General features: G+C 34.8%; 2 protein-coding genes across 4 annotated transcripts in view; one reads left to right on the top strand and one right to left on the bottom strand.

The window, feature by feature from the left end:
* Window positions 1-15611, top strand: part of LOC121322550 (cysteine/serine-rich nuclear protein 3-like) — a 39326-nt gene extending 23715 nt beyond the window's left edge. The window contains exons 1-5 of one of the 2 annotated variants that reach the window (XM_041262661.1): window positions 2518-2778; window positions 6217-6389; window positions 12233-12492; window positions 12828-13124; window positions 13525-15611. In XM_041262661.1, coding sequence (XP_041118595.1) covers window positions 6242-6389; window positions 12233-12492; window positions 12828-13124; window positions 13525-14649 — 1830 coding nt within the window. In that variant the 5' untranslated portion in view covers window positions 2518-2778; window positions 6217-6241 and the 3' untranslated portion in view covers window positions 14650-15611. Of the gene's footprint in view, window positions 1-2517; window positions 2779-6216; window positions 6390-12232; window positions 12493-12827; window positions 13125-13524 lie in introns of those variants that run through there. The other variant, XM_041262660.1, reaches the window with a different exon arrangement.
* A 1181-nt stretch (window positions 15612-16792) lies between these two features.
* LOC121323235 (polypeptide N-acetylgalactosaminyltransferase 3-like) overlaps window positions 16793-19497 on the bottom strand; it is a 14036-nt gene continuing 11331 nt past the window's right edge. For both annotated transcript variants that reach the window (XM_041264164.1, XM_041264163.1), the window contains one exon: window positions 16793-19078. In XM_041264164.1, the coding sequence (XP_041120098.1) occupies window positions 18965-19078 (114 nt within the window). In that variant the 3' untranslated portion in view covers window positions 16793-18964. The remainder of the gene's footprint in view (window positions 19079-19497) is intronic.

The raw sequence follows: 19497 nt of genomic DNA, 5'->3' as shown, positions 1-19497 counted from the left end.
AAAAAGAACCACAACAAGTACCTGTAGTGTTTTCTTCATTGGATGCACATTATTATAATATTGCAAACATTTTATATATGTCACTGATCATTGATTGTTGGAGGTCTGTTAATGAGATGTTTGTTTGTTTGTGTGCATGTGTGTATATATTTATGTTGTATTACATTTACATTTTGAAAGGGATGGCTCCTGCATGACAGCATATTATTAAAACATGTTGTTGTTGTTTTCTTGACTGCACCACATGTTTGCTCAAATTTCTCCAGCGATAACCCAGAATTATTTAGTTTACTGTTAAGGAGGTCAATTTCAACTACTCATTAATGTTTAACCATTACTGTATACCCTAGATCTTTCTCTGAAGAATGAAGTGTTGCTTTACACAAATTTGGAGGAGTGTGTATGTATTGTTATTCATGTATTCTTTTATGGCTTGTTACTTGTTATGCAAGTGGAAATTAATTCTCTCTTGCACATAATAAATGTGTAACATTTTGCTGTTCATTGGAAGAATTGATTTAATGAAGGAAAGGGATGGCATGGCAGACAATACATTTTTATGTAAAGTGATATAACTGATCATCACCAGATCATGGATAGAAATAAGTCATTGTAGTTTGATCTTTTCCAAGTTTTGTTATGGGCTTAATAAGCCACTGAGTAAACTATAGGTATCAAGCTCCAAGCTTGGGTTTTCTGATTTAAGATTCTTATAAAACTTGGAATGGCACAGAATGCTATGCAATTGGAATAGTATTTCCATTGGTGCAATAAGGGGTATTTGTATTAGTAAATATTAGTGCCACACACACTAATTATTCAGATTGAGCTCTCCATATAACTCAAGTGTTGACAAATGAGGTGAGGGTCATTGGTGTTGATTGGACTATTTTACCATTCAAAGTGAAACAAGTAAAGAAACAGCTGCTTGGGTTTGGGATGATTGCTGCTCTTTTTACTTTGTGGAGAACAGCAATCCATACAAATCCAAGAAGCTGTTTCTTCACATGTCTCACTTGGAAGGATCAATTTAACCCAGTCAACACCACTGACCGAATGATCTGTTTGTGCAGTGTGACTTTCAACAACTTGTATTTGAGACACACAGTTCATACTTTCAGGGTTATGTCAAATTTTGCCTACAATATTTACAATTGGTACCACTAGGCCAGTACTTGGTCCAATTAAGTAATTTAGGACACAATTGGAACAAAAACCAGGAGGGACTCTGGCCCTCCAGGACCAGGATTGGACACCCCTGAATAGGCACTGTAACATTGGATCAAGTTTATTGTTATTATGAATCCTTACTTTATTAAGAGAAATTTTGGTACGTTATACACACCCCAAAAATAAACATAAGTGAAACTCCTTTGTTAGCTTTTCAGTGTGTTATTTTACTGAAATGTAATTTTAAAAACTGCAGGTTTTGCGTGTTCCATATGGTGTCAATAATTACACAACTAGAAATATCTTAATTTATTTGCTAAATGTAAATATCTGTACATTCAGAATGCATTACTTTAAATTATTTTATAAAATTTGCACATTTTGAGTTCTCTTCAAATATAAGAGATTCAAATTCAAAAGAAGAACATTTTAATTACCTGGTATCAGGATATGTAACACAAACTGCAGTTTGTGTTGAAAATGTACATACTTTTCATAATCACTAATCTAGTGTTACCAAAATTACCAGGTGGTGTTTTTTTTTACAATTTTTTTTGTTATTGTGTCTTCAGGCTTTTCTCAAAGTGGGAATCTGTTTTACCTGAGGTTTCAACATTGTTGCGTTGGTAGATTTGAAACGTTGGGTTCACTAAAGTAAAGATAGCGAACAGTAGGGTAAAACTTTGTCAACTTGTTACATAAATTCACAACTTGCACAGTTGATAACTAAAGAAATAAATGAATGAAGTCATTTTAAAATTGACTGTGTGTTCCCACTTTTGGTACCAAGTATTGGAGAGTGACCCATATATCATAATAATCCCCCTTCTTTATCATAGTAGGATATCTGAATGGCTGTCTGAAAATCTAAACATGAGCACATATGAATGCTGCTGCTGTTTAGCTGTGTTATTCATGTTAAGGTTGTCCTCCATAGGTAACTTACTGACAGCACTAAATACCAGTGCAGTAAAAATACAGTTAAAGATGGCCTGTGACCAGGATTACCTGTAGGTGTTTTTGTAATGAAAACAGACCACTGATGTACAGCGTATCTTTACATTTTCAAATAAATAATCCTCTCCTGGAAGTTTAATTACCGATACTGTTGGTACAATAGCTAGTTGTGATTTTGGCGTGTTGTTGCTTACATTGTATACAATGCTATAATTACAGTGTCATATAATAGAAAAGCAAAGCCTACAATCTGCTTGCTTGGTGTTTCTTTTACCTAGTATTTAGCTGGTAAAAATATCTGCAGACAGCATGACCATAGGCACGCCTGGCTCTCTGACATCCCTCCCATGTGATCACACAGGCAGCCTCAGTCAGACTGGAGCAGTTCAGCCGGCAACAGCTAATGAGCCTTTGTGCAGAGAACAGCTCTCATCGTTAAACAATAAAACATAGGGTACCAGCAGTGTCAGTCAGTCCTGGGAAATTCTCAGGTTCTAGCTGTGCCTTGAAGAACAGTGCAAGTAAATGGATTGATACAGAATGGGACTCCATCATTTAATTCCATTGTTTTATTTTATTTATTTTTTGTAACCGTTGTCCCCCCCCCCCCCCAAGAAGGTGACAGAAGTGGAGATATAGCAGTCTGAACAGGTCAGTTTCTGTTTAAAGTGCTCAAACAAAGCGCTGCATTTATTTACTCTTCACCAAGATTTAGATGCAGTAGCATGCGACTTGAATTTTATTTTAATATTGGCTGTGGTTTTAAAAATGCAGAGATATCTAGAATAAGCATCAGTTGTATTTATATTTTTAAACATTCAAGACTGCGTTACCATGTGATATTTGTTTAAATTCATTATTATGAACTGAGGGAGTGGAAAAACTATTATTATTATTATTATTATTATTATTATTATTATTATTATTATTATTATTATCTGATTTATACTGCGTTTTTTCCTTTGAAATCTAGTGACTGTTTCTTTAATCTGCAGAAGGGGTCCGATTGTCAGATATGTGCAATATTGGCAGATATTTAGGCTAAAATACAAAATATGCCTGTTGTAAACCTTAAGTAGAAAGTCTGCTGTCATCTGCTGTGCTGCATGATATCTTTTCAGTTGTCAGTGCTACAGAGGGAAAGCATTGAAAGTTATTGAGTTATTACATATAATCAAGTTGTAACAATTGTAAGAGAATTGTTTTCATACATATGCATAAGCAGCAGAAAAACTCTAATGAAACTCTAAATGAATAATATTGGTGGTGTTTTAAGTTAAAGCCTTTTTTTTTTTTTTTTTTTTTTTTTTTAAAGGACATGTCTTTTTCAGTAGTATAGAAATTACTGAAATGTTTTCTGTCCTTACAGTTATCACTAATGGTGCAAGTATACAAGTGTCTCCATGGAAACCACTTTAGATAGAAGCTATGGACAGCATGTACTGTGAGATAAAAAGTATTATTAGTGGGAGCCAAATACAAATTCTGATGCTTTTAAGAAAATAATGCTTGTACTGAAAAATAGCAAATAAATGTTATTCAGTTCCAGCTTGAGCATCTCGGGTACCATGAATGAAATGCAGCTTTTGTCCCTCTTACCCAGCAGCCCTTGCTTTTTGGTATCAGTCAGCTGAAGCAAACCTTATGCAAATAAGACCAGCCCAGCAGCTTTTTACTGCAGAGGCTAGGGGTTCAAAGGTCACCTCGGGCCAGTTGAAGTCTGGAACTGTTCATTAAATGTATCAAAGAAAAAAAAAAACACTTTTATACATGATAAAATCCTGAATTTTACAGCCAGCAAAATATCCTGGAATGTTTGAAACTTTTTGTTTTTTAAACATGTATGATTTGGTGCACATGTTTAATTAGCATATAGATTTTTAGATTTAAAGTTCTATTATTTTTTGGCGGAGACCAGTATCTAAAATACAGTAGTAAGGCACAGAGAATGTATACATAACTTAACCAGAAATTAGAACTGCAATTTCCTTTAATATATTTTCTATAGAAATTTTAATAGGCATAATTCTTCATTTGCTTGGGTTGCATATCATTTTAAAGATTTATAGTATTGCTGTAGTCATGTAAACTACATGTATGTATTGTATTGGTAAAGCCTTCATTTCCCACAAATGTATACCTGTATGAAGGAGGGGATATTTGCAATATAGAATATATAAACTAAACCTAAAAAGCAAAGACTGTAATAACAAGCGACATTGTGAAAATCTTAGTTCAGGCATTTGGGCCCCCCCCCCCCCTACATTACAGAAAAGTAATCTCCTTTTTAGAGTATAATCAAAATTGGACTGTGTGTATTATGTGTAATACTAATCATAACTGTTGTAATTAAGATGGTAAGCTGATTTCTATTTGTACTTGCATTTCTACACACATTTTTGGTTAAGAATTGTACTAGTTTCTTGCTTTTGTATTAAGTTTTACTGATACCCTTTTATAGGCAGCATGGTCAGAGCACTTCGAATGGGCATTACATGACATTCACAGTTTACTGTGTTTAAATTGTAAATACCTTTTTTTTTCATTGACAAGTTTTAATTTGATTTTTAAATGTACTGTAAATTAGATTTTTTTTTATGAACTGTGTCATCGTTTGGGATTGGTTGAGGATAACAAAACAGTAAATATAGTGCTATTTTAACCAATATGTTTTGTTTTTTTGTTTTTTCTGGTAAGATGAGTAATCATAAATGTTTTTTTTTTTTTTTTTTTTTTCGTTTGAGAGCTGTATCAAAATCGGTGCAGACATTGTATAATGGTATCCGTTGAACCTTTTTGTTGACTACTGCAATTCTGCCTCCCTTTTCCTGCAAAGCTGTTGAAAACGTTTAATGCAATATGTGATTACAATTTAAAATTGTTCCTTCATTGATTCCTCAATAGAAAAAAATAACATTGATGTGATGCACTTCACTCTCCAAAATGGTCTGCTTTACAATGCCACAGTAAACAAAGAGCAGTATCGAGTGTGTTCCAGCTATCGGTGCATTTTCAGTCTGCCTCATACTCTTACTATTACAGTAGGGTCATTATGAAGTCAGCCTATCAATTATTAGTAAAGTAATAGCTTGTTAAGCATTATAACAAAGACTTACAAAATAAATACGTCAAAAATATATACTGGTAATCAAAGAAAGTGTTTTTAAATAATGCAGAGATGCAGTTTACCGTGTATGAACAAAAATCATGAATCCTGGAACCACAAAGGGACTTGCTCATTAGAAATGCAATATATTTAGGACAGCAAGTCCTAATTCAGTGGAAACAAAGATCAGGCTGAGCCAAACAAAGCAAAACAGCACAGAAGACATTCATGTTTTGCGTTTTATTTCCAATTGTCCAGTTATTTCATAAAGCTGTTGATGAAGTGACTTACCTTGGAATTAGTAGATTAGATTAAAAAAATATATATTATTATTGGACATATTTATGTTCTTTTTATGAGACATATGAACATACCTTATTAATTGCCTATTAACCATCTTTCTCATTGCTACCTAGTGTTTCTGAATCAGCTATGCAAACAGCAGTGCATTTTTGTATTGTTCTTTACATAGTTTGTTTGAGTCAGTTCTTTTATAATAAAAAATAAAAACCCCTTTGCAAAAAAAGAATGAAGAATGTGCCCAACCTGAATTTTGTGAAGCATTTTATATTTATTTATTTATTTTATTAGCAGATGCCTTTATCCAGGGCGACTTTTACTTGTTACAAAGTATCACGTTACATATAAGAGCAGTTATAAAATACAATAAAATCAGTAGTAAGAGAAATTCAAATAAAACATACAATAAATAATTAATTATTTTTGAGGGCAATTATGGCTAAAGAGCAGTTAAACGTAAATATTTGATTATAACAGTACATTTCATTAAGAGTAAGTACAATAAATAGATAAGAATGATTTCAAATAAGGGCAATTACAAAGAACATTACTTTTAGGAGTAAAATCAAGTATAAGTTACAGACGGTATAATTCTGATTAAGAGCATTAGTAAAATGGGTATTACCATTTACTCAACCTCTTCTTATACCACATGCTAAACCATGTGCTTTGTGTTTTAACAGGTGCACCTGATACAAAGCTGAAGCCATGAGTGGAATTTTAAAAAGAAAGTTTGAAGAAGTGGATGGCTCCTCCCCGTGCTCCTCCGTACATGACTCTGACGATGAGGTTTTGAGCAGCGAGAGCGCGGACAGCAGTGACAGCGTTAACCCTTCCACTTCCAGCCATTTCACACGTGAGTCACATTTAACTCTTGGTCCATTTCTTGTTCTAGTCTCAAAGCTGGAAACTCTGCCCAATGCTCATTAATGTAGTAAATAAGCATTCCAACGAGGGGAACTTGTAGGAATTTGCAAATCCGCCACCACCGCTACTGCTAATATCTTGGAAAGCATTTCATATTTTCATGGTATGACAACTCCTCAGGCAAAATCTAACCACACCCTTCACTTTGACCTGTGACCAAAGATGGCTGTCACATTGGGGTCATATGTCGTTTTGTTTTCCAGAAGATTCAGATGAATCGGTACAAAGCTGTATGCTGTGATTCTCTCATTTCACTGCCACATTGTTTTAATCTCTGGACATATCAATCTTTATCACATACACGTTTATAGATAGATAATAGATAATCCCCATAGATAATGCCGTTACCAACTGTAAACAAAGCAGTTTAAGCAAACATCACTATGCATGCGGTCAAAAGTAATTTTATTATTATTTTAATTGTCATTTATCTGTTTTTAAATACTGTATCTTCCGTGTCAAAGCTGTTAAATATGCTTTAACTATTGACTTCAGAATCTTAAATGGCTTTGGCCTTTTGAGTCTAACAGGTGTATTTACTTTGTATGTGCAATTCCTAAATGATCATAATAATGCAGATCCTTACAGGGAGATTGGTGAATACACAGAAGCATAGAACATTTCTAGAGAGGCGCTTAACAGGAAAATTGATTAGTCTTTCTTCATGTAGCAATTTCTCTCAAAAAGAGAAGATCAGGCACTTCGTTTTTATAAGAATGCAATTGACTTTCGTTGTAATGCAGCTGAGTAAAACAAAGATGTTGGTGACTTTTTCTTTTAAAAATCTGCATGGATTTCTGAACTACAGCTGTTGTTCCTTTCACTCGCACAATGATTTGTGGTGTTTGTGTTCTCTTAACAGTCTGTATCAGGAGGCTGGAGTCAGCATGAGCTCTTTGCAGGCACTGATGTGGTATCTGTTCCTACTGATAATCACAATCAGCAGCCAAGGGATTAAACAACACAGACACCACAGTGTGCAGAAGAATAAGGGAAATCGTTTGTTTAGGTTTAGGCTTTACAGTAAGACCTTTTATCCTTAAAAATAACACATTTGCCTAAATAAATTCCTTTCGTTTCTTAACCTAGTGTCCTGTTTTCCAATATATATATACACACACATACTTTTTTTTCTTTTAAATGTAGTTAGGTGTTCGTAACATTTTCCTTGATCTGCATTATCATGTCTTTCTATTTGATTTAAATTAATCGTGAACCACATGTGGTTGTTGTTATTACCACATTATCTAGCAACATCAAGTGTTTTTTTTTCTTTATTCCATAGGGACATATCATTCCAACTTGATATAGTTTGTGATTACAAGTACAGTACAGATTCTGTAAATACATGTGTAGTTAATTCTGCTGTCATCTGACTTTGTACTTGAGGTTTTATACTTTTGACATTCTCCCTCAATGTATTTGATTTTTTGTGAAGCCAGTTATTCATGTGAAACAAAGAGAAAGTGGATGAACACGTTATTTGCTCCAGATGCTAAGAGAATGGCATGTATCCCTTAGGCGGCATTCGTTTAATGTATGGATATTGTGTAAATACTGGGAATCTAGTAAAGCTTCTGAATAAAGAAACATTGTATGTTATTTTGTGGACAAAGCAGCACAAATAAATTATGATGGTTGAATCCATCACTAACTAACTACTTGAACATTGGCAACTTTGGAGATAGGGTTGTGAAATATATTTAAAAACATAATGAAGTAGTTAAAGGCAGTCCCATTACATGGCAAATTAATTATCTTAAATAAATAGATTGCTTGCAAGCAGGGACATGCTTGTGTTGCTTGAATCTAACAGTTTTTCCTGTATTAAGCTTCCTAGGAATAGAGTTTGGGCTAGGTGTTTATGTAAACTTACCTCATATCTCATAAACTGAAGATGGCAACTATTTTCAGTGTCATAGAAACATTCTCACGGAAACAGTATTGTTCACTTTGACCTCTGACCTAGTATGGCTTCCATATTGTGGTTTCCTGATGATACACAACTGTATTTTATGATTCGCTAGATCAAATGTTGTATGTACTGCTAAAATGGTGTAATGGCTAGCATGATGATGGAAATATATACTGTAGCATCGACTTTACAATGCTTTTGACTAAGAGCACATTTCAAACATGTTTTGAAACAAACCTTAATGTTGAGTTTGCATTTGAGTTTTGGGGAAACTCTACCCCTTTCTACCCCTGTTGTGGTTTTTCTTTTATGTAAAATGCAGTCTTTCTATTATTACATTATTACATTTTTTGGGGGTAGGGCTAAATAATTATTGTTTTTGGTTTTGTATTGCTAAGTTTCCTGTAGTATGTAATCGGTAGATCTAACTCTGAGGTTCCCTGTCTCGCTATATGTTTGTATGTAGATGGTAATAAATGATATTGTCCTCCTAGTAGGAGCTCTGGCATTCAGCTGCTGAAACAGATGGTTCCCATTTATTTAAATGTGTATTTGACATCAGGAGAGGAGCTGTGAATGCAAGTTGTGCAACATGCTTTGGTTTTGGCCAGAAGGGGGATTCATTTTGTTCAGCGTAAGCAGCGCCTCGTTTCCTTAACAAATGTGGCTAAACAATGACTTAACTAATCATGTGAACGTCTGTAATTAATAAAGATAATGTATTTCATAGGGCACAAAGGTGCAAGATGTTCTAATAGCAGAGGATAGCACCGCTGTCATAGCTAAGGAGAGAAATGAGTGCTACAGTTTTATTTTTTTTAAATTCAAGTACTATACTCCTCATGTCTCTAATCCACAAAGAGGGATATACTGTATGTAGTCAAGGGCGAGAAGCATAGGGAAAACCTGCTTTACCCATTAAACACATGTTGTACTGGACGTCTTTTCTTTGGGATAAAAGCACTAGAGAGCTTTTAAAATAAATACAGTAAGTGAAAACACTTACCGAATTTAAGTTATTTATTTCCTTTGTTAAAGTGTGTGTCTTCACTTTGCCATATTCTGAATGTTACACTACATCATAAAGAAGTGCCTTTAATGATTATTAAGTGGTGTTGCAATTCTCAACTGGGGCTCTTAATATATATGGAGTGTAGAAATATAGTGCTGTAAAACACATTGTAGGGCTTCACCAATTCAGAATTCAAAACAAAAATTTGGGCCGATTGCAATTACTGAGTCCATATCAATAATTAGCAGACAATTGTATTATAATTATTTAATAATAGTAATTAAATTATAGGCTAGAATTTAAGATTTAAACTGAACACAAACATTGTACTCGCCGTATGCATTTTGATACATAATACATTCTGCCAAAAATGAATTTAGCAAAATATTGGTAAATCAAATAACATGTGACATGTTTAACTTTAAAGTATATACATGCACTGATGGGTGGATTTACAAAATTAGTAATTAGTAACAAAATTAAAATGTGTATAAACTGCTGTAAAATTGTGTAGGCTGTACTATATCTCATGTACTGTGCACAGGCCTCAACATGACTAAAAGTCTGCAAAATAAAATAAAAAAGTTGCAGATACTGCATTTCATACCATGAGCCGCCACGCCCATAAGGGTGTGCTCTGATCAATGCTGCGTCTGTCATCCGGTGCCTGTGGGTCTCCCCGTCAAGCTTGTTTCTGCTTGATTGATGGTACCAGAATGTATTTTTAAATTGTCAAGGGTGGATTGGAGATTAAAACTGTGGGTCTGACCCCAGTGTTAAAGTGAAAAGTCATAGACCAGACGAGCAGGGGTGTGAATTTCAAATCCCTTGGAATCTTTTGTTATAAAATATCTCCACAAAGCATGTTTACTACACTGCAGCTTGGCTACAGCTTTGCTGCTTCGTTGAAAATGGATAATAATTCTAATATAATGATAGGGAAACGCTGGTTGCGATCCTGATCCAATGATCGGTGCATCCCTACATTGCTGGAACAGATATCTTCTATTGGAACAAATGCCCTTCACTGAGCATTTCGTTCTGTGCTATACATCTCAAGAGTGAATAGAAAGGCACATTCAATCACCTTTGAACATCATTACATATTTGCAAACTACTTTTTTTGTTTTTTACATGTGTTTGCAAATCCATCACTGCCACATCTTAAAATCTCCTGAACTATTTGAATTGACAACTTAATCTTTTCAGTGTTATGGAAAGTACTTGTGACCCCATAATTTACAATATCTAAATCTGGAATCTGGCAGGAAGGATCTAATCTTACAAATCCAAGGATTGTGCCAAATTTATAGAAATACTGCAAGAAGACATAGACATTCTTTGGTCACAGTGTGAACATAATTAATGAAAAGAGGACAGAATTTATTTTTGTGTTTTTTAGTTTGTGAAATTCACTTTGCCAAGTGTAAGGAAGTGACCACAGAGATGAGATAGGGCAGTACATTTAAAGCTGGGGGGATGTGATTAGACCTGCGACCCTGTGCTATCCATTAGATTAAAACCCTGGAGGGTCATTCCATATTACCACTTGTGCTGTAGACCACACTCAGTTTCAGCTTGTCTCTGTGAAAGTAGACCAGATGTTTCAGGGCTGCAGACCCTGTTTGTCCTGCTCAGTGAGTGTGTTACCCATTAGACTAAAAGAGCAGCTCTCTTAATCTGAAAGGTAGTCATGCTTGTGTATTGCAGGGTAATGTCACAAAGGCATAGCTATAAAACAAGAAGCTGATTCATCAGTCTGAGCTCTGGAAGTAAGGAGCACTATGAATATAAATGTGTCTTATAGACTTTCGGAATGAGATTTGCTGAAGGGACAGCTCAGTCCATTGTGCAGCTGACTGTGAGCACACCTTGTCCTCAGGCCTGTCTATCTATATTCTTCTGCATTCTTAACAAGGCTTGGACATCATTAGAAAGATAAAACAAGAATCTGTGCCAAAAAAACCTGAATATGATAGGATATCAGAACTATTTAAGAGACCACAACACCCACCTTTCTTTTGAATAAATAACCATTCACATAATAAGTGTTGCTTGAGATTTCCAAAATGACCTTGTAATGTTTTAGGTCTGGACTGAGTCTATAAACTGTAGCTACCGTGCTGGCATAGAGATACGTTATTTAATTGCCGGCTATTGAGGGAAGAATGTCTGCCTTGACTGCTACATACTTTTCCTGTTGTAATAATGAAGATGTCTTTGTAAATACTTTGCATCTGTACTGCAAGATGACTTTCATGACACATTTTATTTGTGGACTTTCTAAAAGCAGGGATGGCGTGGTTTGGAGAATCTGCAGTGTACTGTGTGTTTTATGAGATTTCTTACATTGCAATAATTGGTATTATTTGAATTAGTCCACGCTGTGCAAGCTTGTAGCAAATGTTTTCTTAAGAATTTGTCAAATGTTTTGTTGCCACAGTAACTTTTTTTAATTAATTGCACAAACAGCTCTTCAACATGAGCAATGGATAACTAACTTAAAACGTCTTTGGGGTGAGATGTTGTTGTAAGTGACTCTGCAGCTGATGCTTACTTCACACACCCTAGTCTTGTATCTTATAAAGTGCTTCTTGATGGTGGTCCACTATGAAAGGTGCTATATAAAAAGAAAGATTATTATTATTATTATTATTATGGGAATAGCTTCTGCATCTCTAGTAAAAGGTGTGAAATAACCCATTTCTACTGTCCCTAGGAACATCTGGTAGTGCATGTATTTCTGGATTCCAAGTGATCTGTTATGTACCTCGACTCTATTTCATTTTGATAGTTTTTTTTAACAGATGATGACAGATTTTTTTTTTTTTTTTTTTTTTTTCAGCATCCTCAATACTCAAAAGGGAGAAACGTATGAGAACGAGAAATGTTCACTTTGAAAACGTGACCGTGTATTACTTCACGCGACGACAAGGTTTTACCAGCGTCCCCAGCCAAGGAGGGAGCACGCTGGGCATGTCCAACCGACACAACCGCGTCCGACAGTACACATTGGGAGAGTTTGCTTTGGAACAGGAAAGAATTCACCGTGAGATGCTGAGAGACCACTTAAAACAAGAGAAACTCAACTCAATAAAGCTAAAGGTATTGTAAACAGATCACCACTACAACAGTACGAGAACCAATTATTTACATTTTAATGAAATTAGGCGATTGGACAACAGAGAAACTATTTACAGTTTTAAATTATTATGAAATCTGTTTATTTTTGCATTCACAAACTGTTTGAGGTAGTGGGTGCAGTGCTTATACTGGAACAACTTGCATTTGTGTACGTTAAGACTGATGCCACTATCAGTCAATAACTGGATGGCAGTTGGATGTAATAGCCTTTAACTGTCACATAATCCATTATCATTGATTTTTTATTTGTAGTTTCTAGAGTTTGCTCACCTTATTTAACCTTTTAATGTTTTTAGCTAACTAAAAATGGTACCGTGGAGTCTGAAGAAGCCAGTACCCTTACAGTGGATGATATTTCAGATGATGACATTGATCTAGACAACACTGAGGTTGACGAGTATTTCTTTTTACAACCCTTGACAACCAAAAAAAGGAGGGCTTTACTGAGGGCATCCGGGGTTAAAAAGATAGATGTGGAAGAAAAACACGAGCTTCGTGCAATCCGTGTGTCAAGAGAGGACTGTGGCTGTGACTGCAGAATCTTCTGTGATCCTGAGACCTGTGCTTGCAGCATGGCTGGAATTAAATGCCAGGTAAACATGAGTCTTCAAAGAATAATAATAAAACATTATTAATAAATGTATGTACATTTGTATTAATCAGATGCAAAGACATTATTTATCTTTCTTAACGTTTTCAAGCCAGCTTTTCTGGACCTTCAAGGTACTATTTACATTTATTATCCCCGACCATTCTATATACCGTTTTGAAAGCGGGAATTAAACCCTAAATCAAATCTTAACTAAACCTCAATATAACACACCAAAATAGCTGAAGAAATACAGCAGACATGCACACAGTGTTTGACAAACAATGACGTGTCCTCCAATTCTTTCTGTTTCTCATTTGTAATAATTTTAATATTCATGAGGTGCAGCACAGCGTTTTTATTTTCAGTGTTCTGTACTTAAACATGCTTTCGGATTCTTTCAGGTGGACCGCATGACCTTCCCTTGCGGCTGCACAAAGGAAGGCTGCAGCAACACAGCAGGCAGAATCGAATTTAACCCCATCAGGGTACGGACTCACTTCCTGCACACTATCATGAAGCTTGAATTGGAGAAGAACAGGGAGCAGCAGCAGGCATCTACTGCAAATGGTTACCATGGTGAAATAAATGTTCACAGTAATCCCCTGGTCCAGGCCCAGCATAGTCTAGAATATTCTCTCACAGATGCTGTTCCACAGACTGCAATAATGCACCTTCAGGCAGCTGAGGAGTTAGATGAACAAGGGGAGGAGGAGGAGGAGGAGGAGGAGGAGGAGGAGGAGGAGGAGGAGGATGAAGATGGGAGTAGTTTATGTAGTGGTATAACTGATTCTAGCACTCAAAGCTTGGCAGTTAGCGATTCGGATGATGATGATGACAATGTTGATGATGATGATGATAACGATGAAGACAAATCAGATGATTTTGGGGAAGGAATTGCCAAACCTGCTGTATCGCACACAGAAGTGGTACCTCTTTCTTCTGTATTGTGTTACACTGATGGTACCATGATCCATGAAAATCACAATGAAACAAGTTCTTATTACACTAACTCTTCAGCAGAGTATTATCAAATTGAAAATCCTCACCCTGCTGCAGCAGCAGTTAATTCCGTGACAAATCAAGCCAACGAGGCCTACAATGAAGCTTCATCCTACTCGGAGAGGGTTATCAATAACAAGGGGACAATGTCTTTGGTGCCCTACAATGTGACGTCCGAGCAGTACCAGGACTATACTAGTCAGCCCGGAGAAAGCTATGGCAATCGTCAGTATCCAGCTGCAAGTGCAGTACCCTCGGTCATTGTTTGTTCTGCAGATCAGGACAATAGTGTTCAGTGCAATGGTGTATATGGCCAAGAGACACCAGATCACTCCCAGATGGAGTTTCACAACTACCTAAACAATAATTCTCAAGATCGCTATGTTGCTAACGGAAGTTGTTTTCCAGCTGAGCAGCCAAAAGAGATTTTAGCTGGACTCTCTGAAGAAGCTGCACTGCAGGAAAACAACAACAACATCAAGAAAGCCACAAAGCTGGACAGTGTTTCAGAAGCCACACCAGTTTAATGTTTCATGTCACTCTCCCTTGTTGTTTTATTGTTGTTATTCTTGCTCTTATTATTATCCGGCCATTGCCCAAATCATCTGACAGTTTTTATTTTTGGGGTCAAAGGTATTGGCTAATGCATCAGATACAGTAGTTTTTTTTTTCTTTCTACCTATGTGAATTGATTGCACATGTGTTTTTTTCCCCTCAGATCTGTTTCAATATACAGGTTCTAAATAATTTGTGACTTTTTTTTTAAAAAACAAAAAACAAACAAAAAAAAACATTCTCTCTGTGAAATATTGTTTTAAAATTCAAGTGAAGCAAGATGAAGAGTTCAAAATTGTAAGCTTTTCTCGTAGGCCTGTGCTATGTAAGTATCTATCTTGTAATTTCAAGTAACCTTTTTAAAGGTTTGTTTTCAACAGATCTTGTGGATAGAACTTTTTATATGTTTGTGGCAATTGTGAAAAAAGTTTACTCTTCAATATGTAATTTATTTATGGGGTTATGAAGCATATGTTAAATGTAAATGTTTTGATAATGGATAGCATGTTATTTTTGAGCTAATGCCATTGAAAATCCATAATATACTGAAGGACACAAAATGTTGACTAATCCTGCATTCAATGTACAGGCATTCTACACATTTTTAGGCAATTTCTTTATTTTGGAAAATCACTTCCACTCTCCAGGCTGCCCACATGCACTTTTTAAAGTCCCTACAGGGTAAGGGAAGTCAGGACAAATCTGGACGCTCCATTGAAAATAGTCTCATGATTCTGTATTACATGTTGCCACTACTGTAATAGTTTTCAGTATAAAATATCATTAAGCTTTAAAATTGCAATGCACATTACGTTAGTGTAACAATCTGCAGTACCACTATGATGTCATACTGAAGCAATTCAGAACCATGTTCTACTCTTCCATCTATTGAGGTGCAACTAAAGTTTATATATATAATATATATATATTATATATATATATATAAACAAACTACCACTAAATTTCAATAGCGCAATATTTATTTGATGGAAGTAATGAAAAAGTGAAATCACTATCTCCCACGACATACAGAGCTGTTTCGATTGGTTTACAAGGACCGTGCTTATACTGTTTGGCAACAAAAAAGTATTTCATTGTATTAGTGTAATACTGTATCTCTAGTTGTGAAAATCTGCAAGCTACTTTTTGATGTAAAGGAAAATTGAACCCATACATACTAGTGGACTATAATTATTACACTGGCTTCATTTTTGCCACTATGTACAAAGTAGCATTTTTGACAAGCGCCTGTTCTTAGGATAAAACTGTATTTGTTTAAAAAAAAAAAAAAAGGTCATCTGAAGTAAGGGGATGTGAGAAGAACCATGAATATTTGTTCTTCCCTGTAATAGTGCAATATCCTTTGGAATTCAGGGTTACAATTGTGTTCTTATACTCAGTGAGACAAAAATTAGATATATAGTATAGTTGTGACAACACCAAAAGCTGTGAGGAAATGATTTCAACATATCCTAGTTAGTGTAAAGAATGCATTTGTGTTAAGAAACAATACAATCTATCATTAAACTATCAGATACAGCACTAGTAGCACAGCTTTGTATACACTGTCTCCAGTCTGGATTTGGAAATGCAAGTTTATTATAATGTTGCTGTTTCTTTAACAGGTTTAGTATTTGCATTTTATGCCATGCTACACATTCTTTAAAGAGCTTGGCCAGTAGTTGATTTGAGTCCTCAGCTGAGATACATATACCCCAGCTGGCAATTATTACTACATGTATGTGTAAAGGAATATTCAAATTGTATTGGAGCTGTATCAGGATGTTATTTTTTATTAATAGGTATATACAAAAATTGTAGTATAGATTTATCCTAGTTTAAAAAAAAATATGAAAAGTAACAAGAAGAGGAGATTCGGACATCCATAATGTTTAACACTAAATAAAACTATAGACGAGTTATAATTTCTAAAATGATATATACCATTAACCTTTTATGAAACAATGACTGCCCCTAACCTTTCACCTGACCTATATATATCTATATATATATATATATATATATATATATATATATATATATATATATATATATATATATATATATATATATATATATATATATATATATATATATATATATATATATATAAAATCTGATTTTCTTATTTTTTATTCCTAAAGAAACTGCAAGTGACATGCTCAGCTCCATATATGTTAATAAGATTCTTTTGTACTATCAACTTAACAGATATTATTGTATGAGTGACAGTGTTTATCTTCTCAATAAAAATATATTTGCATTTTCTGTTCCATTCTAAGGGCCTTTTTACATCAGATGTCCCAGAAGCTACAAGATAAGCCTTTACAAATAAACAAGTTTTCCTGGAATATACAGTATAAGCAGTGGTAACTGTGTTGTTAAGCAATAGAGCAGACATTAAAACCTGTAACCTAGCAGCCTAGAAAACTGATTGGATAAACAATTAGAGCGACTGCACAAACAGTTTCTCAGCTTCATGTAAAAGCTGCTAATGGTGATGGAAAACTACACAATTGTATAAAAACAACAAAAACAATTCCTGTACATACTGGTATGACAACTACAGACGTACTTTACTGAACCTGTGATGTGTGCCAAAGCAAGCTACACTGATAACCATCAGATCTTTAGTGGTATTCTACTGTATTTATCATTTTCAGTATTTATTATGAATGATATTATGAAATGTATTTATTGTGGTTTACTACAAAAGTCTATATATAAAGATTGATTTTTTTTTTTTTTTTTTGTAATGTCTTTTGTTTCAGAAAATTGGTGTCAATTGTACTAGGCTGTATTTTTCTTTAAAATTGTATAAACTTGTTGTCAATCTGAATAAGCATTCGCTTGGATTAACCACATCCATGAAGCCTGTGAAATTGGAAAGTAGATTTTTAGGGTTTTTTTTTCACTTTCTGCTTCTAGATAGTTGTTTTAAAGTCTTGTTTTTCAGTTATTCATTGTAACTTAAAAATGGGAGCCAAAATACAATCTTGACTTTTGTTTGTTTTATTCCAGTGGGGAGGGGGGTTAATAAAACATACCTGGAACTATGGATTACTTGGTGTTTTTGCTGTATTCTTTTTAAACTTATTATTAAATACTTTATCCCTTTAAAAACTAAACTGTTCATTACAAATCAACAAATGGATGAAAGGTATTCATGAAGACCCAGGTACACAGGAATTCATTCTAAATAATCCAAACTGACCCTAGTTTATCTGGAAATTAATTTCACAGTGGGGATGGGGAAGCTGGTTCTCTTTCCCTTTATGGAACAAATATTTGCAATTGAATCAAGACCACCTCTGGGATTTGATGTGAATGCTAATGCTGCTGGTAATGCAGTAGATTCACACATACATCTAATTGAGCTGAACTGCACTTGTGTGCCCAAGTAAATACATTAATAAAAGCCATCTGAGAATGCAGGGTTTGGAATACGGTAGAGCAGACATTTCTAATTGTCAACTCTTAAAATGATTTCAGCGTACTAACATCTTTCTGAAAACAGACCAGTAGTCAGTTCATCCTGTGGCGACAGCTAACACTTCTTTAAGCAATGGCTGCGTGTTTCCTAAGAGCTAAATGAGGGAGCAATCGGGCAGAGTTTATCACTTGGCAAAACTGTATTGCAAGTGTGTGCCATGGAGGATTTCCGCTTCCACAGCACCTGAAAATAATACATCTATCTAAAGTATCACAGCTTGGTTATATTGAATAGTAATGAAAAAATGCAGTAATAATTTAGACTATATGCACTGTAGAAATAATGCCAAATCCTGTCACAAAGATGTTGAATGAAAATTAACTGAACTGCATGATCAAGCAATGGTTCAGTAAGAAGCTTCGGGTTAAATTCAAACATGTGAATGGGGGTAAAACAGATGTATTATGTTGTTTTTTGGGGGGTTTTTTTGAGGAAATTAACAGGAATAATAAATGTAATAATTTAAAGTTACTGATGAATTATCATTAAATGTTTAAAAAAAATAATTCTGACTGTCTGAATATCACAGTACATAGTTATTACCTTGTATAGGCTAGAACCTATACTAGTGTATTTATATTTGTCAGAATTTGTCGTTTTGTATTTGATATTCTACAAAGTTCTTTGGTACTTTTGCATATTTAGCACTGTACAAAAAACAAAAAAAAAAACATTTCAGCTCCATACCAGCATCAAAACACCCAACTGTTTTTAGAATATATACACCACATTTCTTTCTCCCCTGTGCAAATATCCAACTATGTAAGAAAATATAGATATCCCCGAGTCGAGCCTCAAGTAAAGGTCCAGTGCTGGAATCTATCAGCAGGGTTGCAGGGGTCCAGGCGTGGGTGCTCTTCTTTTGCAGTAAGGCACATGTTTGTTGCAGGGTTTACAATTTGATGTTCCTGGGAGGAAAGCAATACATATTTGAATATTCATCCTTTACAACACACAGTATTTTGAGCCATTCCACATTTTACTGCAAGTTTAATTAGGCAACCTATACAGACGAATAGTTTAGACGACCCTTATTGCAGTACATCCTGGAAAAGGCTGTGTAAAGTAAAAATTTGCATTCCGTTGTTGACTGTATTCTACATTCTTCCACAGTTTATCCATTTGTGGAACCAGGACTTTTTAGCTTTCTAGTTATTTAAAAAAAAAAAAAAGGTTTTACCTTTAGGTACACAAGTTTCTAAGTGAAGCCCACAGTTCTTGCCATTAACAGCGATTTAAACATACAATGCTATGGATTCATAAGGTACAAGATTTTATAAAGTAAGATTTCAAAACGCTCTTCCACTTGGAGCACAAAGCAGCTTTA

Source organism: Polyodon spathula, chromosome 11 (assembly GCF_017654505.1).
Source record: "Polyodon spathula isolate WHYD16114869_AA chromosome 11, ASM1765450v1, whole genome shotgun sequence".
NCBI classification, from domain to species: domain Eukaryota; kingdom Metazoa; phylum Chordata; class Actinopteri; order Acipenseriformes; family Polyodontidae; genus Polyodon; species Polyodon spathula.
The sequence above is the reverse complement of the archived record's forward strand: the minus strand, read 5'-3'. Positions and strand labels throughout refer to the sequence as shown.